General features: G+C 42.3%; 1 protein-coding gene across 1 annotated transcript in view; it reads right to left on the bottom strand.

The window, feature by feature from the left end:
- Positions 1-24,653, bottom strand: part of ERBB4 (erb-b2 receptor tyrosine kinase 4) — a 314,498-nt gene that overhangs the window by 90,540 nt on the left and 199,305 nt on the right. Inside the window, exons 17-18 of the mRNA XM_042035252.1 lie at positions 24,546-24,644; positions 1,916-2,101 (exon numbers count right to left, since the gene is read on the bottom strand). Coding sequence (XP_041891186.1) covers positions 1,916-2,101; positions 24,546-24,644 — 285 coding nt within the window. The remainder of the gene's footprint in view (positions 1-1,915; positions 2,102-24,545; positions 24,645-24,653) is intronic.

Below are 24,653 nucleotides of genomic sequence, written 5' to 3'. Positions count from 1 at the left end.
CCTTTTATTATAAAGGAATTCCCTTTCTCTTCCTGATGCCTTATCAGTTGTTATTACGTGTAGGAGCTCACTTCTTTGCACTGCTTGGTTACCACATCAGATCTCACGTATCTGTGATACCTCATCTTCTCCTCCCACATCACAGAAAAGCAGCAGGCAACAACTTTCCAGGGCATGTCCATAAATCCAAACCCTGCATTAAGCTGAAACCATTTATAATGGCCATCAGTTTAGAAGCTGCTTCACTTCGGTAAGAATCACTGTGGGAAAGCCATGACCCGCCTTCCACAGGCCCTCCCATTGATCTGTCAGCTCTGTAAGCTGTGGATCAGGCTGTCTGCTCCACTACAGGGTCCACAGCAAAGCCAGCACAGCCATTGGTCTAAGGAGTCAAGGGCCATACACACACACAAAGTGAAAATGATGGAGGGTTACCTCTGCACGGATGCCACTGTGTAAATGTTTTGCATTAAATGATAACAGCCACTATCAATCAAAAGAGTGGAGAACAGATGGGAAGGAGGATGTGTTGAGAAAAAGGACTCAAACAGGAATATGGATTTTCTCTCCCACCTTCCCTGGTCCGGTATCAGCCCTAAATAAACCTTTGCACATCTCCATACAGGCAAATCCCACCGGTGTGTTCCAGTACTCCCCAGAAACTCTGGCTGCTTTACCACCACAGCACAAGGTATTAACACATCTACAAAATGCTGCAATGTCAGATTGTGGAGTTTGCATTCTCCTCACCTCTTCTATGGACCAGCCCCTCTACTCAGCACTACGGCTGCTTCATCTACTCCCTCCTTCAGGAAGGTTTAACAACAGATCTGATTCTGGAAAGAAAACAGTCCCTATTCATGATGCTTCTCAAACTTCTGCTCTTCTTGAAGAACAATGCAGGGCTAGCTGAATTTCTACATTTTCTTACTTTTGTAAGAACATTTTTTGTATTTAAGTTTTTAAAAGAGGCAAATGTTTACTTGATGTTTGGTCCAGCAAAACAATTGCTGAATCTCCAGGTTTCTCTTCAGTGCTAAAAGAGTAACATTACAACTTGAAGTAATAGTTTGTAAAAGATGTTGTAGGAAATTCAGTTAAGGCTGCAGATTTAATGTAAGATAGCAGTCTGTGGCACATATTTATAACAAGCATTTTCATCAAAATAATCTAAAACTTTAAACAACTTCCAAATAACTCAATGCAAAAAGCAGTCTCCAGATTGTCACTTGTAGTAACCTCATTGTAAACAACCCTAGTTGTTCAAAAGAGCCTTTAAAATGGATAACTTATGGCCTTCTACACTGTCAGATCTTGTTATTCTTTGCAACCGGTTTTCTTAGCACTGAGTACTTGTTCTTAGTACAACACTGAATACCTAAACATACCTAAAACCAGCTGTAAAACATTGTGCCAAGGATAGTTTGTGACCCAAACACAGCGGGATCAACCACCCAAGGAGTGACATGAAGGAGATGTTTATCTTCTTGGCAGCGTGGGGGCAGACAATTGATGGCATATCAGAATTTAACTGCCAATGCAGATCCAGAAGGGCTGAAAATCAGTATATATGAACAGTGAACACCAGAACAGGCTGAAAAATCACCCTGTGTCCAGTCCCAGATTTCACACAGGGGCTTCTTCCTTCACTCACACCCCTGAAAACAACCCCCATCCCTCATTAATGCTGAGTTGGAAAGACAGTCAAGAAAAACACTTTGGTTCACATATTGACAAGTCATCTATAACACTGTAAGCAGCCAAAATAGCGTGTATTTCAAGAGCTACCCAACCTTCTTGAAAACAAAAACAGGCCTGAAAAAAACCCAATGCAAACAAAAACCAAAGTCATGTTTTAAAGCCAGTTATGAAAATGATAAGAAATGATTAAAAAACCCCAACATGAACTACATACCTTAGCTATTTGGACACACCAGTTCAGCAGGAGCTGGGAGCCAATATTATCCTTATGTTCATGGACATAATCCAGGAGGCAGCCATGAGGCATCAGCTGAGTGACCAGCTGAATGGTCGGGCTCAAGCAGACGCCCAGGAGTCTCACCAGGTGTGGGTGGTCCATGCTGGCCATGATGAGAGCTTCCTGCAACAATAAAAGTGACCCAAACATTACCCCAGTGTGCTCAAAGACTTGACACACAACAGTGACTGAAGGGGATCAGTGTCCCCTGAGCACCATGAATTCCTGTCTATCCAGTGCTAGGCATACCTAGGGAACCTCCAGTCTGATGTAATGCACACTTGATGTTCTGAGTCCCAAAAAACAAGAGTCAGACCATCTGCACAAATCTAAAATTCAGCACTGCCCCACGTTCCCTGTCCTGCTGCAGCCACAGAAACAAAGATGTAGGTGTGACACACTTTACTTAAAGGTCTCCTTCGTCTTGTTTTACTTCCCCTAGTTTTGCTTCTTGAATATGTTTTCCCAACTCATGGTCAATCCATCGAGCATCATCTTCATGTTATGCAAGCAAACTATGCCCCTTGCGTACAGCAAGATGATTTTGTGGCAAGGCATTTGATGAAACTGTGCTAAAATCAGAGCACACATCAGAGAATTTATTCTCAGTGTTTTAGAGATTTAAGCATGTGAAGTTGTATGTTGATTGATGCTTTCCAAAGTTCAGCCTGCAAAGGGTTAAAAATCAGGAGGTTTAGTGTGGCTTTTCCAATGTGCCTGATGCTCCTAAGTCCTTCTGAAAGTCAGCAGACTAGTGAAGCCATTGGGACATGACCATCTCTTTAGGTTTAGGCACAGCAGAGCCTAAACCCGGGGCTGTGACTGTGCAGTTGTAGCCCAGGGGCAGCAGCACTCCTCCCTTTTTCCTCACTCACAAGTAAATCACTACAGGAAGCAGCAGCTTTCTAAATCTGAGCCTCTTAGCTCAGCTTCTGATTCTTCCATGTCCTCTCCCAACAGATCTTAGATGAGTTCATTTTGGTTTTTTCCACACTTTAGCTTCTCACACAGAAAAGACTTTATTTCCCTTTTACAGACCATATGAAGTTTTCAGCTAGGTTTCAGATACCAAGCTGGTCCAGGACCAAGGACCAGCAGGTTTAATCTTGGCTGTGCTATTTGACCCTAAAGTTCATACCCCTGATCAGTAGCACAGGAGCTCCTTATAAAAACTGTACATAAGTGCTCTTAGAGGTAACGCTGCCATCACAAGCAACTGGCATTCAAATGTAGCAAGGACAAAGCTCTTCTCTCTCACTGAGTCCTACATTCCAAGGGCACTTCATCATGGCAATGGAACAATGAAAAGTGAGATGAAATTGTGGCTATGTAAGGGTATTTTGGCCATCTTCTTTTTTTCCTCAAAAAACCCTATCTAACATCTTTCTGACAACTTACAGAATAACAGCTGTAATAGTGCCAAAGAAAGAAAGAAAAAAAAAAAGGATGAGACAAATTTGCCACTAGAGGAACATAAAAGTTGGGGGGTTTTTTCCCTTCCCTATATTAAGACAAAAGAAAAAAAAGGGTTCTGGCAAGTAGGCTGAGTTTGTATTAAAGGAAATTGCTCATCATAGTACAAAGAATATTTGAAACCAAATTGCAGATATTTGCATAATAGTTCTTTTACTTTCTTTCCCCCTCTTTTTTTGGTAAAACAAAAAGATGAACAAGACACTAATTGTAGGGTTTTTCCCCTTCCAGTAAGAAAAGAGCAGATGGTCCTCACTGGGGGGAGCGACTCCTTCCCTTTTCTTCCTCAATGTATGTGAAGAAATAAATAAATGAATAAATAGGGGCTATTTGATGGGATAATGGAGGAGCAGATCTGAGAAAGATTCTGATGCAACAAATTAGAAAAGGATCTGAATTTAACTATTTTTTCTCACATTCAAATTAATACAGTTCCTACTCACTTAACTCTTAAGTATGGGGACTCCTTGAAAATTTTATCCTTTCTTCTGTTGTGACTTGAAAATGTCCCTAAAGGCCAACAGAATAAATACCTGTAGACTGGTGAATTATCCAGTTTCCAGAGCACAAAATTGCCCTGCCTCATTTTTTCTTTTTTACCCCATTCATTTTTCTCCTGCAGATGCATACAGGGATAGCACTTGCTGCCCACTCCCTCTCTGAGTCAAGGTAAGAGGTTCCCTGGGAGCTTGGAGCTGGAGTTCTTTTCTTTATCATCTGGACTGATTAGAACAGAGATGAGAATTTTTTTGTTGTTTTTTTGGTCTACCAAGGGCCCAGACAGAAAGCTTTGAAGCTTGTGTCCATTAGTCTCCAGCTACTCTCCATTGCCAAGTCTATCCAAGTCCAAAGGAAAAACACTTCTGCACAATAATAAAAGCAAGCAGTGCATTTGTCTCATTATGATGTTACAGGAAAGCACATGCTTTTCCAATAATTTTGGGCAAGAGTTTCAGGAAAAAGAAGTAAAAATGTTGTTTATAAAATATTATGGACTTCTCCGTAATGAATTAAGACACACAACAGAGAGCAAGGAAATCTTCACTATAGATTGAAGCCACTAATGGATACTAATTTAGCATGAATCCTGGCTTCACATAGTTACCCTCATTAGTAAAACTATTGTTATTTTTATTGAACTTGCATCTTCATAAGAACTAAATCCAGGGCTATGTGTATCCAGCACAGCACAAACACAAACTTAAAGAGATTGCAATTGTTCTGCTAGAGACTAATTAGACAAAATAGACAAACAACAACAACAGAAACATTATGACTTAGCAGCATTTTAAGAATCTGTTCAGCAAACAAGGAATACAAGTTGGCAGCTTGGTTCCTAATATAATTGTCTAAAACATTTAAGCAGGTGAGGCACCTAAATTCACAAACCTGGCTGGTGGCACTGGCATCTCTCAAAACCAGCCTCTGCAATTGCCTGGACCTTTTGGTAGCTCTGTGTCTGCAGCTCTTGTCTCTACATTCAATTGGCACAATTACAGGAATGAGTTTGAAATTGTAATTTAATGGAGAAAAAACTGAGGTACCAAAAGGGTATAACCTTCTGTCCAGAGTTACATGGGAAGTCTGGAGCACAAGTGGAAACAGTGCCCCAGATCACTTTACTTTTCTCTCCTGAAAAAATTCCTTTGATGGTTGAAATATTAAAGGGATGGAGGGGAGAGAAATTATTAAGATCTGGCACTTCATCTTCCCCCAAGAACCAGAGTCTCTGTAACATCATGTGCTCACAGTGGCATCAGAGAAACGACAGCAGCAGTGACAGCTTTGAAAGGCTCCTGTTGGTCACCCGACACGCTCCCTGGCCTGCCAGCAGCAGCAGTGAGTCATCACTAGAGTAACTCTCCAGCCAAACTGGTTCTGGAGTTTCTTCATGCTGCTGCTGCTGAGGTATTATGGGCTACAGCAGTGCATGGCAGCCACACACAGCACAGCTCTGGAGTACAGCCTGCTCACGATGCAGCCTGTGCTAAGCATGCCCAGCTGGGGCTGGGTTACTGCAGGGGCTCAAATGGGCTACTCACAGCAAGGCTGGGCTTGTATGTTCTGTTCACAGCAGCCCTTGCAGTGCCACAGTATCTGAGGGGAAGGCTGGCAAAGAAAGACCTTGATGCAGAAGGCAGCTAAGCCTGCAGGCAGCTTGGCAGGGCCATGGTTGTATCCCCCCAGCCTCACCAGAGGTGACTTCAGTTCATCTGTGTTCAGCTCAGTCCTACCCTTCTCACACGTGCTATTTTGTATAAAGAAATCATGTCACGTCCATCATTCCTCTCTTCTGCCCCTTCTGAATGTGGTTACATTATTGCTCCATTAAGCTCAACTCCTGTGATTTATACACACAAGCCTGTTTTAAACAGTAACATTAAATAATGACATTAATGTTATTTTAATGGTTCACACTGATCTGCCTGCCATGTGCACTAAGTAACAAGACAGCAGCCCAAAGAAGGGTGAGTTTGCAGGTCCCAGTGAGCAATCACCAGACCTATGACTGGTTTCTGTCAGCAGAGCTATGTCAAAAGGGGTCTGAGGCAGTGCAATAGCAATTTGAAAATCTCACCTAAAACTGTTTCCTGATCTATCCATACTCTGCAGTCATGTTTGAAATATCTTCAATTTGGCTGCGGTTTCTGAAAAGTAACTCAAAATTCAACTAAAACACGATTTTCATTTTGGCCTTCCAGGATGGGTAAAAAAGCCCAGTTCTCAAGACTGTAAGAAAAAAAGAGTGCTCTGAAGTACACCTACAGGACATCCTACAAGATGGTATTTAACATCCCCCTTTCCTACTTTGGTATGTTATTGCTAACAATTACAACTGACAACAGAACATAAATATTAGCCAGCATGGTGGTTCCTGAAGAACAGCCTTTGATACAGGTTTTGTTTCTCTGACCGTGTAGTTTGTAAACCAGTGGACTCAGCAAGGTGCATGTGTCAGTAGCAGTAAGATAATGCCATACTTTGCCATCCTTAGGTCCACGTTAAAAATTTATTTCCACCCAGAGTGGCCCAGGGCACAACTCTCTTCAGTTCATGCCCTCATTCATTAGTACACCAGCTGAGTGCATGGCCAAACACCTCTGGCCAGACTTTTCCTGAGATGCTGGAGATGGCAGGTCCTGAGATCCCTGAGATCCTGGAACCAGGCAGAGCTGACAGCAAGCCATCACCCTGCTGGGTCAAACACCATGCTCTGAAGGAAATCTGGACATAAGAATCATTCAAAGGCCTTCTCCAGGCTACCTACAGGGGCACTGAAACATGCTAACCTTTGTGTCATTCAGAGTCCTGTGCCCCATAAGGGATTCCAGCACCTAATGCAGCACTTGGTCACCTCCCCCACTTGCTGCTGCAGAATTAATCTAACAAGAGAATGACCATTTGAAGCAATACTGATTATCAAATTTAAATATCTGGCAGAAAGGAAAAGGAACTCCTTCTGAAGGCTCGTTCTTTAACACAAAAGCTTCCTGAGTACCAGTGGCCATACACAGAGCACTAGGGGACACTCACCAACAGGCAGCCACTGTCCCCTCCCAATGCTCCACACACACATGCTTCCCTCAGAGCGTGGGCAGGAGAAACGTGCCCCCTGTTCAAGGGAAGTATCACAGATCTGCTTCCCCAATTTGGCAAGCCCAGAGTAAATGTTACTGCTCCTCTTAACCCAGATGAAGATATCCACCTTATAAAGACTTAAGTAAGCACAAAGTCTGAAAAATCTGATTTCCTAACCTTCTCCTTCTAACTGTTCTTGCCATAAAATGCTCTCAAAACAAAGCAAAACAAAAGATGCCAGAAAAGAACAACTCAGCTGTTTTGCCTAATAATTCTCGAGTAAATAAATGTATTTAAAAGCTGCCTTCATACTGCGCTGTGCATTTTTCTGAAAGCACAGCTGTGCTAATGGGAGAGTGCTAACTACACAGAATACACTGCTTTTTACATTAATTTTACAATTCTTCTAGTGGCTGGGGCAAACACCTGTCTGGAATGCACGTCTGACCTGCTGCAGGGCAACTCCAATTACAGTCCAGCATTTAATATATTTCAAAGCCTTTTGTTTGTCTGCTAGGTCTTAAAATTGTTTAGGTGGTAGCTGACTTAGCCTGGGCAGTCTGCAGAACTACTTAAGCTACGAGACAGCACAAATACACGTTTAACAACACACATGCCTACACTGGTGGTATGACAGTGACACCCATCGCTGTATTTCCTCTGTACTGCCGATGCAAGATGTTGCTTTCATGGCTTTCCAGCACTGCTGTACTACACACAGTACTTCAAGCAATTTTTCAGAAGGCAGCTAAACCCACAGGCAGCTTGGCAGGGCCATGGTTGTGTCCCCCCAGCCTCACCACAGGTGACTTCAGTTGAGTCTTCCATGTTCACTCAGTCCTACCCTTCTCAGACATGCTTTTTTGTATAAAGAAATCATGTCACACTGATCATTTCTCTCTTCTGTCCCTTTTGAATGTGGCACCATTAAGCTCAACTCTTGTGATTTATACACCCAAGCCTGCCTTGTGCCAGTACTCCTGAGGAAACAGGTTTCTGTGACTGCACCCACCTGGGATACAGTGGCCACTCCCAGGCTGTGCACAACATTCTCTCAACTTCTCTCTGGAGAAGCAAGAGTCAGGAGCAAATGAACAGAGGTATTAAAAAATTAATAATCTTTCTATAAATCCATGCTCCAAGCATAAAGTAAGGTGAATGCTTACAGAAGTACAGGTTCATCAGAGGTTGCTGCAGGGAAGTGCAGCAGTGCACATCCAGCTCCAGATCCTGTATTCACACTCAGTTGGCCAATTGCTTTTCCTATGGAAAAATGCTGAATGTGGCTGGCACAGCAGAAAATAACTAGAGGTCCAAAAGCCCTGTCATTAAGGGGGTTTAAGGAGCTGTTAGCCAGAGTTTTGCACTAACCACCATCTCCTTGAAACTCCCTCCATGCCTGTTTTTCTTTAGGAAGCCACATTAAGGAACCTCTCTATGTAACCAAACAGAGAAGGTCACATTAGAGTCTTGTTTGCATGTATTTCCTCAGAGCCAGGACAAACACTTGTGATTAAGGAGGCTACAGGTTTTTAAGGGGTGGTTTTGGACTTCATATCTTTTGGATGTAAGAGATACGAGCTTTTTTGAGTTCAGTTTTCAATGAGGACCTTAAGCAGAGATTCACTGGGTAGTCAGTGGAGTCACTGCATACTTAGACTGGAGTACAAGTGTGCTGCACCATTAAATGGTGAGACTAAGTTGTTCAGAAAGTTCTGGAAATCCATCTGTCAGGTGTGCCATTACTCTAGGATAAAACCTAAGAATAAAAAATAAAACAAAAATAAAATTTTACTTCAGGGACCACACCCTGCAGTCTATGCATGCACAAATGTGATGGAAACAGCATCAGACAAATGCCACTCACTTGACTCCTATCAAGCCAGTGCCATCAGCAGAAGATGGCCCCAGGTCAGTGTCCTGCAGCCTGGTGAGGAGCCAGGCATGGCACAACACTGGAGCACTGTGCTCTCCACTGCCCACAATCAAAGCTGGTTTATGGCTGCTCCCTCACTGCTGAGAGCCTTTTCTGGTGGTGTGATGTGTCTTTAAATGTGCGGCATCTCTCAGAGCAGGCAAACCCTCTGAGACTGCCCTGCCTGTCACAGCATGGAGGGTACCAGTCTGACTGACTCCTCATAGGCACTGCCTGCATTGTTGACACTGAATTCAAAAGCCAGCAATTGCCCCATGTGATTCAAATGCATCAGAGAGATGCCCCACTTTCCTCCAAACACTTGAAACTAGCACAAATCAGGGATGTGAAAGCTCTCCCTCTTGAAGGTCATACTTGCAGACTGCTGGATCAAACCTTCCTGCCCACCTCAGAGAAGCAGTAGGTCCTATTCATGCAGGAATAGACACCTTCATGCACTTACAGAAACAATTCTGGCTCGCTTTGTATTTTGGAGCAACATAAAATAGATTAGGAAAAAAAGTGGTACTGTGATCCCTGTCCTGGAAACACTGAGGGCATGGACCACTGTGCTGACTCCAACAGGGCTCAGGTGCTGAGAATTGATGCTGAAATGCTTGAAAGTGTAGGACATACATTTTGTAGAACCCCCACGCCACATGCTTCCTTCTCCCTGCTTTGTGCCAATTAAGTCTCCCAATTCATCAGAGCCTGAGTTAGCAGAGGAGGAACCTCAGCTCCCACCAGCAGTTCTGTGAATCTTGCCCAGAAACACTGATCATAGTGATGAGAAAGCAAAATCTAGCCCATTTTCAGTTCACTTTCGTGCATAATAGCCAAGGACTTCAGCAACAGACTTGTTCCCACTGAAAGCTGTCGGGAGAAATAACATCGGGCTTCATTCTGGGGATTCCCCCCTTGCAGATCCGTAGGTGGTTTAATGGTAAAAATATCATGTCATTCTGACAAATGTTCTACTTACAGCCTGTGACACACGTCATTATTTCAGAGCAGTCTGTCCAAAGTGATTTGTTTCTTACTATTTTGATCCAACTAGCAAAAATATTTGAAGTTGTAACCATGCAGTCTAACAAAGCCATCATTTCAGCAGTGCTCAAACAGGACGGTAAAAAGACATTATCACTGACCAGCTTATGCATATTTTCAGCCTTGGCTGCACATACCTTTCTGAAGGAGGGAGTTATTGCTATGATTTTTGATTTAAGATGAGTGATGATAAGGTCTCTAGAATGAAAAAAAAAAATCTATCAAGTTCTCACCCCTTTCTGAAGAGTTTTCAGTCATTGCTTTGATATTTTCTGGTATCACTGAAAAGCTTGACTTTATAATCACACACTCAAAGCCCCTTCCTTCTTCAGGATCAATTTAAAGGGATAGCATCAGATTAAAACCTGATTTCATCAAGTGTATAATCAACACTAAGAATTGTTTTAATCAAAGATGCGTTTTGCCTGGTATTTAATTTCTCACAACTGAGAATTCAAATCAGCCTCATCTCCATCTTTTCCCTCATCTGTATTCAGCTGCACAAGAGTCTCACACTCAGGACCTGGGTACTGCAAAGGGATGGTATTTGAACATGGAAAGTTTCACTGGACTGTTTGGTCCACTGTTAGACTTTTATTCTCCTCACTAAGACGTCACCAGTGAGCCACAAAGTCCTCAAATGCTGCCTCATGCTCCCTGTGTCACATCAATCTGTCTCTGCCTGTGATTTCCTCCTAAGTTTCTACAGCTCTGCCTCCCACCTTTTCTTCCCTACTTTCTTTTACCATCCTGCTGACCTACTCCTCTCCTGAAGATAAGACTAAAACCTCTTTAAAAAGACTCTTTCAAGAACCCAAGGCCCTCAAAGGGCAGGGTGGGGACAGCAGGGGAGGGGCTAGAGCTGCCCATGCCTCATGCAGGTGTGGGTGTGGTTGGGGTTGCTAACACCTGGTCAGCTCTAAAGTATTGATGTTCATTGGCAATAAATTCAGCTAAATTCCCCCCTAGATTTCCACAAGATTTGGGCACCCTACTGTCAGGGTAATACAATCAGATATATGTAACAATATAATAATAATGACTCTTTTTTTCATGTTGATAAAATGTTGGCATCTGCAATAACTCCCAGATCACATACAACATCAGATCTTTTATGTATGGCCATGCTCAGGTCCTGGCATCTGTCAGGGAGAGCCAAACAACTCCCAAACCAAACATGTTTCAATGAGTGGCTGCCTGCTACCAGTACAGACACCTCAATCAAATCCATAAGTATGGCTGTATTTAATAGTTTTTATTTGTGCCTGTGTGGATGCTCTTGAAAAGGAAAAGCCTCACTGAATCACAGAAGCCAAGCAGAAAGTTGTAGACAAACACCATTCAAACGTGCAGTACTGCAGGAGGGAATGCCTATTTTATAAGTGATCTGATTTGAAGATGCTACAAAGAGGGTGTCTTGGGGTGACTTTATGATGTTGTATTCCCTATCACCACTCTATGCCCAGACATGACTCCTGTGCCTCTCTGTGTCTTTAAAACTGGTTGTAAGAAAAAGGAAAAAGAAAAAGCCAGATGAACTTTCCAAAGCAGTTTGTGCTCCAAGGTCACTCTATCTGCTCTGCATGCTTCTACGGTGGCAAGAGCAGAAGAAGCACCCTTCTTTTCTTTATCCGAGTTTTTTGGCTTTTTCTTAGGAGAGAGACAGAGAGTTAAAATTCTTTGCTGTTTAGCTGGCTCACTATCTGAGGCAAGAACTTTTCCTTGGACTGTTCTGCTCCAGGCCGGTTCAGCAGCACCGGGAGGCCCACGCCACAGCCTGGAGGGGCCACATCCCAGCTCCGGAGAGAGAACAGCCTACAGAAGGACTTTGAATTTTACCAGGTTCTCTCCACAGTGAAAGGCTTTATTATTTAGGATTATTCTGTTCCCATGTGTTTGTTAAATAAATAGGTTTTTTTTCCCTTTCACTTTCCTCCGAGGAATATTTATTTCCCAAACCTGGTGGGGGAGGGATGGTTGTAACCTGCCTTTTATCAGAGGATCTTTTCCTCCAAATTTGTCGCAAACCGGCACAGAGAGTGAAATAATTATTTATGTCATGCTTTCATCCTCTTTTGTGAATTACCACAATCTCAAGTTCATTAATTATGCTCATAAGATGGCCTGGTATCACAGATCCTGCATTTCCAAAGGACTATCCAACTAATAGGACTTTACAAATCAAAACCCAAACATTTTTTCCTAGCATTTCCTACAGCAAACTTTGACAAGGCCAACTGGGGTGAATCTGCTTTTCAACAGCCTTGCAGCTGTCTGGGAAAAAAGGTGGAAAAAAAGCTCTTTCTAAGTGATACTGACAGGGAAACTTCAGGCACAGGAAGAATTAGTGGTGTCCCCCAGGGATCAGTGCTGGGGCCAGCCCTGTTTAATATCTTCATTGATGATCTGGATGAGGAGATTGAGTCCACTGTCAGTAAACTTGCAGACGACACCAGGCTGGGAGCATGTGTCGATCTGTTGGAGGGTAGGAGGGCTCTGCAAAGGGACCTGGACAGGCTGAATGGATGGGCTGAGTCCAACAATGTGAAGTTCAAGAAGTCCAAGTGCCAAGTCCTGCACTTTGGCTACAACAACCCCTGCAGTGCTACAGGCTGGGGATGGAGTGGCTGGACAGTGTCCAGGCATAAAGCGACCTGGGGGTCCTGCTTGACAGCCAACTGAACATGAGCCAGCAGTGTGCCCAGGTGGCCAAGAAGGCCAATGGCATCCTGGCCTGCATCTGGAATAGTGTGGCCAGCAGGACCAGGGAAGTCATTCTTCCCCCTGTACTCGGCACTGGTGAGGCCACACCTCAAGTGCTGTGTCCAATTCTGGGCCCCTCAGCTCAGGAAGGGCATTGAGATGCTTGAACATGTCCAGAGGAGGGCAACAAGGCTGGTGAGGGGCTTGGAACACAGGCCCTAGGAAGAATGGCTGAGGGATCCAGGGTTGTTTAGCCTGGAGAAAAGGAGGCCAAAGGGAAACCTTATCACTCTCTAGAACTCCCTGAAAGGAGGTTGTAGTCAGGTGGGGATTGGTCTCTTCTCTCAGGCAACCACTGACAGGATGAGAGGACACAGCCTTAAGCTGCACCAGGGGAAATTTAGGTTAAACATCAAGAAAAATTTCTTCACAGAAAGAGTGATTGGGCATTGGAATGGGCTGCCGAGAGAGGTGGTGGAATCACTGTCCCTGGAGGTGTTTAAAGAAAGACTGGACGTGGCACTCAGTACCATGGTTTAGTTGATAAGGTGGTGTTAGGTCATAGGTTGGACTTGATGATCTCAAAGGTCTTTTCCAACATAGTTCATTCTGTGATTCTGTAAACTATTAGGCAACCTGGGAGCTCAAGGCACTACCACTGTGCCAAAGTTAGTGCTAGAGACATATCCACAGCAGCTGTGTGCATGTGCCATGCAAAGCTTACTTTCAGATCTGAAGCAGGGTCCATTTGAAGCCTGATTACAAAGCAGTAACCCTATCCACACTGTGGAGACTTTTTTCTGCCAGTACCTATTTTGCATCTTACTGCCAAGATCAGTAGTCAAGCGGCTGATATTTAATAAAAAGCAGGAAGAAGTATCCATAGCTGTTCCACCATCAGCCTTTCTAACCAACACAATTACTATTTGGCACGACTTTTATAAAGCAGAAGTATGGTTACTTATAATTAATCCATTCCTTGTCGCATGCCTTCACATTTTTGTTTCTTTAAAAGACCTAACACCACCATGGTGTGATCACCTTACTGGGATCAAAGATGATGCTGCACCTCTGAGGGGCAGCTCAAAACAACATCACTTGTGAATTCCTTGGTCATTTATAGTGGACTCCTGTGCCAGTGAAATGCCAAAGCCCCAGAAAGCTGCAGCACATCACTGAGAGGAGCATCCCTCACTTTTTTGCAGAGGGCTGATCTGCAAGTTTGAGTGAAGCTACAAACATTTGGAAGATGATACAATGTGGTTTAAGGTGTTTTCTGGAGCTCCAGAACACTTTGAGAGCTTGCCAAGCAGTCACTGACATCAATAACTGAAACACAGAATTTTAGAAGAAACATAAAGATTTAGTTAGAAGGTTAGCTGTGCTGAATTTAGTTAAAATAGAAGTGAGCTTAATCAATTAAAAGTTAATAGTTAGTTAAGAAGAGCTGAATCTGAAATGATGCGAGTAACTGATTACTAAGTAACTGATTACCTGTCACTTTTATGTTTGTTTAGCTGTGCTTAGAACGAGAAACAGAAACATTGATAAGTAGATCTAGGGAACAGTAAACAATTATCAATTTCCTCCTCATCTGAGAATCTATTCAAAGTCATGCAAGAAGGAACAGGAAGGTCACCAAAAGTAATTTGTATTGTAAAAATCCAGGAAGGCAGAAAGGTCAAATTGAGGAAGACCACTTCTACTTCATCTTATGAGACCACCGACCCAATTTAGGGAGCATACCACGCATGCTTAATGACATTTAAGCTAATTTCCATACGAAGCGGAGAATTAGAGGTGTTAATGTTATAAATATGCATTTGTGTTTTGGATATTCATAACTTCTGTAGATAAATAAACTCTGTATTGGCTTGTTCCTTTGCACTGCGTATCAAGGAATTATCCCGTGCAGCTACCCAGCGCTGGAATAAACATACACTTTTTAACTCTAAACTGTTAGAGAGTCTTTGTCCGTCTCATTTGGGTATCGATATTAGATCCCTACCCATATTTTGGTCTGGACTTTCACTCCCATCTGTGCCCCTCACCTGATGAAGAGATTTGTCACAGAACAACCAGACACATCTCCTACCCCTGCTTAAAACCAGGCAGGACACAGCATTCAGTTCCTCAGAAATGGCCTAGCTCTGGAAAATGGTTCTCTGCTGTCCACAACTTAATCACATGCACTAAATGTTTAATATTCCAATTTGGATTTGACAACATTCTTGCCTAATGAACGTAGTCTGAATTTTGAAACAACAAATGACTTCAAAGGAGGAATTCACCAGAGTTCATTTAGAAAATGTTAAAATCAGGTGCTTCAATCACTATCATATTTCAAAAACCATCTTCTGGCTGAGGAATTCACTGGAATATATCTCCCACTGAAAACCTTCAGCAAAAACTTCCTTTTAGTTTCAGCAAGTTAATAAATGTTTTACCAAGAAATATTTGTTCAAGATTTTTCCAAGAAAACAATTCCACCAACGAAACTCATTTTCTCTCCTCAGTCCAAATACCATTTTTTCCAAACACTTTGGTCATTAAAATAGCTTTTCAGAGTGACTTGTGTTTTTAGCTGGTGCCTCTAGCTATTGATCTAAACCAACAAGAGTTCATTTAAAAAAACCCAAACAATTTGCTTGGCTTCAGAAAACAAGAAGCTAAATTCTGCTTCTATGCATACAAATCGTCCCACTGAACTCCTTCAAAGGGCACTGCCCAGCCAGCAAAAGCATCCTTGACATTGGAGAATGTTTCCAAATGGATTCAGCCCAGGGGCTGCCTATCCACTGACATGGCTCAGTTAATCAAAGCCCTGGGAACTGCCCACAGCCAGTCCCTGTCCCACATTCCCCTACTTCTCTGAGGTCTTACATTTCCATCAGATAAACTGTTCTTTGTACCTGAGCTGTTTCCTACCTTTACACTGCTCCATGCAGTGCATGGAATTTAGTCAAATTCAGAATTTACCTCTGCAAGTTCATCAAGGAGAGCCTTTGAAGCTGCAATTTGTCAGCATAGCTCAAAAATCTACATAACCATACTTCCTTAAACATTTCTGTGTCATTTGTCATGTAAAGCATGAAGATAAAAACAGGCCCTGGCGTATGAGAAACCTATGCAATTCTATTTCGAACAATGCATATTTGCCTCTGTAATTAAAGGCCTGATATTCTATATGAAGCAGAAACCTTCAGGATACACTTGTCATCACCTTGCAAGTAACTAAGAGGGAAGAATACCTATTCTCTCTCCTGTTGCTAATACACAATTTGCTTTTTATATCAAATGCCATTCAGCATCTTTAAAACATCTGACCTGGGCAAAAGCTAATGAAAACAACATTTTAGGCACATTCTCAATGGCTAAGTAGATAAAACAGCTTTGTTTAAAAAAACCCTCATATAGTATTTGCTTGTCGACATAGACATCCTAAGGAAATTTAAAACCCCAAGATAATTAAAAATCAATTTAAAAATTAAAGTAATTTGCTTAGAGGTCACGGCATCTGTGTTGCAATTCAGAGTTCCATCTATAAACTGCTATAGTAATAATAATTCCTCTCCCCTTTATCTGTTTTGTCTATCTTGATTGAATAGCTTTCAGAGCAGGGACAATCTCACCACACTTTCAACAGGTCCAAGAGATGCTGTATATCACAACAAGAAGCAACACCAAAGTTAATATGGAAAATATCGCTCAGCAAAATCTCTTTATTTCTGGAGCTACAGCTTCAGTATTGAAGGACCAGGCACTTCAAACCAGCATCTGCTGCTCTGTGGACTGCCAGCCCCAGTGTGAACTCAAATCTATCTGCTTATCCCAGTTATTGCACTGGTATCTTAAAAGCATTGGCAGAATATTACAAAGATTATCAGCAAGCCAGTCAGGAAACACCTTTCCCTGTCTTATTTCTTCCATCACAACTGTGTGACAAGCAGCAATAGGACCATCTGATTGTCAGTTGTAAATAATAGGTAGAATATTAATGCAAACAGATGTTAATTATTTTTATAAATCTGTGACAGTTGCTGATGTATCAAAGGTATCTGCATCGGTGCTGAGGCACAGAAAACACTTAATTTTTGAGGGGCTATCTGCAACAAAGCACTGAGGGAGAAGTTCTGCAAACCACAGTATTTGGAGGTAAAATATATTTTGACAGTGATACTTCAAATTTGGCTCCTATAAGCCTGTGCTTCTTTACCCTTTACATTCCTATTAAAAATGGTCACAGCAGGATCATTTGTATGTATACATGGATTTTCTTTTTCCTCACTACAACACAAAAAGCCTTGTTCTCCCTTAACTTTAAGTTGACTTGGCACCTCATTAGATTCACTGTTAACCTCAAACCAGTGATGGCTTGTTTGGGATGCATTACAGTTAAGCCTGTGGAAACAGTACCTCTCTTTTATTAACAGGGGTCCCATAAAACCCTGCATTTTTTATCAGTTTGGCAACATTCTGGCATACACAGTACCCTTTAGGAACTTAAACATTAACATGTGCCTATTTTATATTGCTAATGGGAGCTGGAGGCACAGAGAAAGAATGCAATGCAATAGGATATTTCTTAACTACAGGTTTTCAGTTTTATTGATAAGGCAACACGTCACCCTGTTGTCAGTGCCAAACTCTGCTTTAAAACTGGATATCTGTGTCAGCTTCTTCTCATATCAAGCGTTATTAAAAAACCTTATTTAATTTAATAATTTTATCATTTTTTGTCACTTTGATTTCTGCACTTTGCATCTGAATGTCAGACAGACTGTGAGAAGAATTCCAGTATCCCCAATCACTGCTGTTTAAGGAAGATTTGCTCGTGTTTGTAATGATAAGCCTACGAGCTACAGCTTTCCACTCCAGCAGGATCTGTGCCTGCAGAGCTCCATTTCCCTACTGCCTTAAATACCACCAACTACTGGCTGTGCAGATGAAAAGACCCACACCTGCAGACACTATCCTCTTGGGATGAGTCCTCAAAATTCATGGCTTTACAGCATCCAACAGAAATTTTTACTGAAGTCTGTAAGCTTACTCTCCTAAAAGCCCACATCCAGATACAAGCACGTAAGTCCAGGGAAGAGAAGAAGCTGGAAGAGAGCTTTCTGATCCAGGTCCAGACTTAACCCATGGTAAAGGGTGGAAACATATAGCACAGTGCCAAGAAAGAGCCCCCCATGGTACTGAGTGCAACAGAAAACTCATCATGGAAATACAAATCCCACCAGCTCCTGATTAAGTCCCCTAATTAAACTATTGTGTACCACTTATGATACTCATAGCACCACTTCTCTGACTCTTTTTTGTTTTTAATATTCCCATCCTTTGCTTGTTCATTTTCTAGACACTTTTTCAAAAGACCTCTCTCCTACTGTGTCCTGATAAAACAGTGGCAACTCCGGGATGCTGACCTTCAGAACAATTACATATACAGCCAAGCAAACAACTCACTTCATGTTTCAGTAACCAAGCCCAAAGACTCACTCCAAGGAGACAAGTATCAACCCTGTTGTTGGGGTACCTTATACATTGAAATAGAGAGTGTAATACAAGATCTCAGTTCAAAATATTTCCTTTATACATACACACTTAACAGCCAAAAGTAATTATTGAATTTGATTAGAATAGTTAATACTTTCAATTAATCCACAGCTATATTTCCAAGTGAATAAATGAACACTCTCACCTGATCTTCTGCCCATGCACAGATTTACCCAACCTTACGCGGGGTTTCTGAGTCATAAAGCATTGCAAACCTGAAATAAGGAGTTCTGCAATTGCCACAACAAAAACATCTGAATGTACTTCCTAACTCATTTAGGAGTAACTTGTAATGTCAGCCCCTCACTAAAGCACGGGATTCTTTCTTAAATCTGTGGCAGACTTCTTGGAAGGATTACTCCAGAGGTGAGGTCCTGGCCCTGCTGAATTCACTGGTCAATTCACAGCTCCCATGGATTTCAATAGGGCTCAGACTTCCCCCATTCACCAGTAGTAGGCAAACTCACTTTTCCTCACTGCATTTTCCAGTTAGAGTGTTATGCCAGAAGAATTGTTTCCAAGCTGCCTGGCTTGTCTGTCTGCGCTTGTATCTCATCCTTTCTGTGTGTGTACTTTCACCACACAGCCACATGCTCCTGCATATGGAAAATTAACCCCCCCGCACATACACACCATCTTATCCTCACAGACTATGGAGAGGAAAATTCCTGAAGCAAACATTTAAAGCAAAATTATTGCTTGAGATGGAAATAACAGAAATATAGCCTTGAAACAGTTAATCTTCAGATGACTAAAAGCAGTTAACCTTCAGCAGAGATCAGATTTCCAGCTTCTGCAGAGGCTGAGCACTCTCGGGGCCTGTGCATGGTATGCAGTGTTCCCAAGGACAGCCTGATTTCCGGCATCTCTGGACAAGGTGGAAATTGTAATTGCAGTCACAGTGAGCTTCTGTGCCTGGGACTGATAGGCAGACAGGTCCCCCTGCTAAGTGCGTCTGCTTACACTTACAGTGTGCACGAGTGGGAGGGAGGGGGAGGCTGCACAAAAGGAAGTCTACAATCAGAGTTAGGTCACCCCTTGCCCCCCACCTCCCGCAACTTGACATGATGGAGTGAAAACCTGTTTGAACTGCAGCTGGAGCACAGAGCCAGGCAGTGGTTACAGACCCCTTATGCCTGCTGGAAAGGAGGATGTGTACAGAAATGACAGCAAAAAAGGAAAAGGAAAAATGTCTCACTGCTGCCATAAAGGATTTAATTTGATCCTAAACCTGCCCTTTCAAGGTTCAGGATTACCTCTGTTGTATTTCCCAAGCAGCCAGGCAGTCAGTGGAATGACTGTGGAGTGTCTGGATCCAACTACTGTTAGTAGCAATGTTTTGTCAGACTTTCAGAAGCATCTACATGGTATGTTGAAGACCTGGGTCAAACACTGGGCTGGGTAGGAGCATGACGTGTACAAGGAATTAAAAATACTAAAAAATATTTCTCCAGTCACCTACATAGTCACATAAGACAGGATCTTACAAGGAAACAAATCTCAAATGCACCTGTGTCAGCTGAGAAATTGTGTATCACAGACTGTGTCCACAGCCTCAAGGGCTCTGTGAATTCCACCATGGGCCAAGCAAAGAACCAAAAGCTTCAGCCTAGAACCTTCCTATGTCTCAAGCCAATAGCAGAAACCAAGAAAAGGTAAGTCTTCTCTCACCTTCTTCACCTGACTAGCTAGCTAGCTGTTATCTCCAGTGTACTTCCCATCTAGACACACTTGAGGAATCCAGGCCTATCCATATCTCTGTGGGGTTTCAGCTGAACAGGAGAAAGAATTCTCTAGTCATTTACATGATGTTTTTTGTCTTCAACCCTCTGAACTGAAGATAAGTTTGATATTGATATCCTCAAGCTGAGGGCTTGTCTTTACTGTAAGACAGGCTTACAATTTAGAAAAAGCTGTTTCTGCAGCACATCTGAGTGATTTATTCATTTAGTTCATTAGGCCAGACATAAATAAAAGATGTGGGTGTCGGTCCCCTACATGCAGCTTTAATTTGCTTGCTACATGTCTGGTGGAGGTCACTGTCACTTACCACCTCTGCACTTGGCGTGACAAATGTCCTCCCACGCTCTAAGCGCTGCCACTGCAGACAGCAGCAACTGCAGTGAGCACAGACCAAGCCAGGAAGCCCCTAGATCTTAATTATAAAACCATAAAAGAAACCAACTGCCTCTGAAGCTCTCTTACTAGGAAACAAATGAGAATGGGAAATTTATTTCCAACCATAAATCCCAAAGCCTTCAGTTTAATTTTTCCCAAGTTAACTTTCTCACCTAGCTAAGCAGTGCTGCCTTCTATTATTAGCTTCTGGCCCAATATCAGCTGACCACCATCAGTCAAACTGTCTTCATCTCAATGAGCTCAGGGACTCCCAAGGAACTCTGTGTATGCTGACTTGTGCTTGCAGCCTCTAATTATATTCTAAGAGATAATGGAGCATTTAAACTCAGAGAGGATAGATTAAACTTGTAAGTGGATCAAAATCCTGGACACAACCACAGCTCATAGGATTACTTCCTGGAAACATCAAGCTTAGAGGAAAGGCCCTCATCAACTGCCTGTTTCCCCATGACAAGTTTTTTAAGTACATGTTTTCAGCCTCAAAGGCTGTTTGCTATGCTCTCCAACTGCAGCATTTCTTTAGAATTTATTACACTGTCAGTTGAGTATCTGGGTTGATGTTAAATCATCTGACCAGGCCAATGGCTACTTGACTTATCAGACAATCATAACAGTCAAATAAATTGAGGCTGAGGAGGTGAAATTGTTTTACCAAGTGAAATTGTTAGTCCTTGTTCTACTTTCAAGTAGCCTCTTAGCTGCACATTTGCCTTTTTTCCTCACTACAAGTTTCTCTTCCCTCCATAAAACTCAGGACCTTCACATATTCTGTTACCAGCCTTTGGGTGAGGAGCAGGATAGAGCTCCCTCTTGATGCCCCTGTGTCTTGCTGGTGACTCCCTCCCAGACACACTTTCAGGCAGAGCAGTAGCAAGAGAACTTGCACTCTGAATTCAAACTCCAGCCCCCTTTTGGGGACAAGGAAGTGTCCAGCCAGAATAGAAACTATGCCCTGCGACTTAAGCGCATAAGCATGCTGAGGGGGAAATCCTTTAGACTCTGTAATTATCCCAGACACAATATACACCCATAAATATGTGGGGAAGTAGGGTAAACCTACATTTTACAAAACAGTAACAGCAACCTGTGTGTGGTGAAAATAATTCCAAAGAAGGCCTCCTGTGCAGTCTGGTTCTGCCCTGGTCCAGGTTACTTTGCAGACTCCAGCTTGTATTGCTGTAGCAGATGCAGACCTACTGCAGTGTTAAAAACTAGGGAGGAACGCAGGGAGCAAAGGGAAAGGGCTAGCTGGGAATGGGTGGAGAAAGCCTGAAAAATAGACTGTGCTGTAGCTCCCTCAAGAAAAATCCCAAATAAGGGCTGTGCTTTCGGGTGATGGCCAATTCATCATCCCCTGATGGGAGGTGCTTGGCCAGAGCAGGCAGGGCTGACATCAGGTATTATATCATTATAGTCATTACTGCTCCATTAGCAGGGCTTCAGGCTGCTGAAATGACAGCCCAGGAGCCAAATTGCTGTTCTTTACTCCTTCAGCATAACGTTTAGCAGAATTTCAGGAGCCCATAGAGCACTTTTAGACTCACATTCTGCCAACATCAGAAGTTTTAACCAGATCTATGGGCAGTACCACTAACATCTACACCAGCTATTTCCGTGGACACTGAAGGGTCCCAAGTACTCCCTCTGCACGCTAACTGCTGTTTACCAAAGGCTTTCCATTTCCCAGAGCCTTTCTAAAAGGAATGCTAACTTTTACTTACAAGTACAAGGACATTCCCAATCCAGGTAGAAGTAATTGCTGACAAAATCACACCTGTACTTGACAAGGACAAAAAGCAAAAGCCAAGGGTGTGACTGATATAATGACACCTCCCCACTAACCTCCTCTTTCCATTCACTACCATGTCAGACCCTTATTTAAGAAAGAATTAACCCCACCATGTTCACAGTGACATTTAGCCACCTATCTACCTTTAAAAAATGCTTTTTACCAACAATCATTATTCATAACACTCTTTTTACTGAAGTACAATTGATGCATTTTGCTTTCAGACATACATTTGAATGTTCCTCATAAAATAAGATCAGTAAACAGTATCCAGTTTTACCAGGATAGCTATACTGACTGAAATCTTGGAATGAGAATGAGTAAAACTTTTTTTTACTCTAACTTACACTTCAGTGAAAGATATTTGGGTTATCTCCTCATAATAAAAATTTTGGCCTAAATTTTTTAAACGTCAAAAACTATGTCTTTTTTGGGACAGGGAGGACTAGTCACATTAAAATCAAAAATAGTGCTTAGTTCATTCTCTCTAAATTTCAGGAACTAAACAACTAGTTTAGGAGGTAAGGATGACAAGAACCTCTGTATAATTGGATGAGCAATTATTTCACAAGAATGAAATTTAATCATCTTTATCAATGCAGTACAGAAAAGGATTACAGATCATTGCATATACATCAAAAGCAGCACTGACAGAAAACATATTATTTCTCCTTATTGCCACTTGTAGCAACTAATGATGAAATCTAATTCTTTTTTATTCTGATTAAAAACAACCTAGGGGTTATTTTTAACCTCAAGAACTAAAACCAACTTTAACTCTTCTCTCACCTTGCTACCACAGGGTCAGACACTCATAAGAAACGGTTAATTTAAAGAGAAACCTTTCCTAGTGTAACTGCACAGTCAAAATCTCCAGAGTTCCCAAAAGCCCTTCTTCATTTCTGAGCCAATTATCAGATGGTCTGATGCAAACACTGGGGGAAGTATGGTCCAGTGAACTAAACTGACCCAAGCTGAACTGTGAAACATCAGACAAGCAACTCTGCCTTTTACAGGCACCTTATGTTTTCTTTGCTTCAAGGTTAGTCAGTACTAGAGGAGGTGATATTACTACTATTTCTCTATCAGATCAGGCGTCAGATCCTGAGCTGGTACAAATTGCTCAGTTCCACTGACTTTCACATAGAGATAACAATACCCTCACCTTTAGGCTGGAATCTGTATCACTGACTGACCACTGACATCCAGTTCACTGGATCCCACCTCTCCTCTTTGGGCAGCTCTGTTATTAGCAAGACTCTTTGTCCATTAAGCAAAAATATCTAATACTTGTTATTGCTTTAGTACAATTAATTCCTTTTAGACAGTGCGAAAACTGCCTTTTTATTTATTATTTGTGCAAAATGATTACTGAACGCAATAGAACCACAGAATGATAGAATCATCAAGGTTGGAAATGATCTAACCAACATAAATGTGCAGTGCTCTGTAAAGAGCACAGGAAATCCCTTCCTCTACACAGCCTTCCTTCAACTGCCTAAGAACTCACACATGAAACAGCTGTCTGGAACAGATAAATCCATAACTGCACATTTCTGTTCATTTCTAGATGGAAGAATAGACTATATAATGGGAGTATCTTCTCCTTGTGGCTTACAGTCTCATTAATGTGAACAAATGAGGCCTATACACTGAACAGATCTGCAAGACTTAAAAGTCCTATGTAATTTTCAAGTTCACAAAGAGGGACTTACAAAATGAATGCAAATTTCTATGACTTGTCAAAAAATTGTCACTGAATAAGATATAGAGATTCATGGTGTCAGTGAGCCTTGATCTTGACACAGAGCTGAAAACTGAGTGCAAAGCCTCTATGATCACAGAACATTCATGGAAATTACCATCTTGACCTCTTATCCATGGTGTTTCAGATTAGTAAAGCAAAAGGGCTTTTAAATCCAGCATATTTTAATTTTCCCCCTCTCCTGTTGCTTTGCCGTTGCTGCCAGCTCCCAGACTCTTGAACACCGAAGTGGGGGAGAGCTGAGCTGAATTTCTGTTCCTGTGAGTTCTGCACCAGTACAGACCTGCATGCATGGTAAGATGCTCCCCTGAAACTCCTCCTCTCTCTTCCATGGCTTTTCTGCCACAGAAAGATAGAATATCTGGCCCATGAGACAGAGGAGTTTTAGTCTGATACTGACAGAAAAACAATTTATAAGAAAACTCCAAGTATCTTGGGGCATATGCAGTGGAAAACCCAGCCCAGCCAGGCGCTGTGTACAAGCCTCCTTCTGCTATTTAAATATAAGGAAAGAAAACTGGCAGGAAAAAACAGCCTCTGAGGGCTACAGAAAGACACTGCCCCTGCCAAAACCCAAAGACATTGCTTGTGTCTTACTCACATCCATAAACTCCACGTTGGCTTTCGGACCAGTGGTCTCATTAAGGATCTTAATGGCCACAGGAATCTTGACTGTTTCTCCCTCAGGGACCCAGATCCCCTAGAAAAA

Source organism: Corvus kubaryi, unplaced genomic scaffold (genome assembly GCF_017639235.1).
Source record: "Corvus kubaryi isolate FWS band 111438036 unplaced genomic scaffold, C.kubaryi_AGA036_p1.0 37383, whole genome shotgun sequence".
In the NCBI taxonomy this organism is placed as follows: Eukaryota; Metazoa; Chordata; class Aves; order Passeriformes; family Corvidae; genus Corvus; species Corvus kubaryi.
This window is presented reverse-complemented; position numbering and strand designations above follow the sequence as displayed.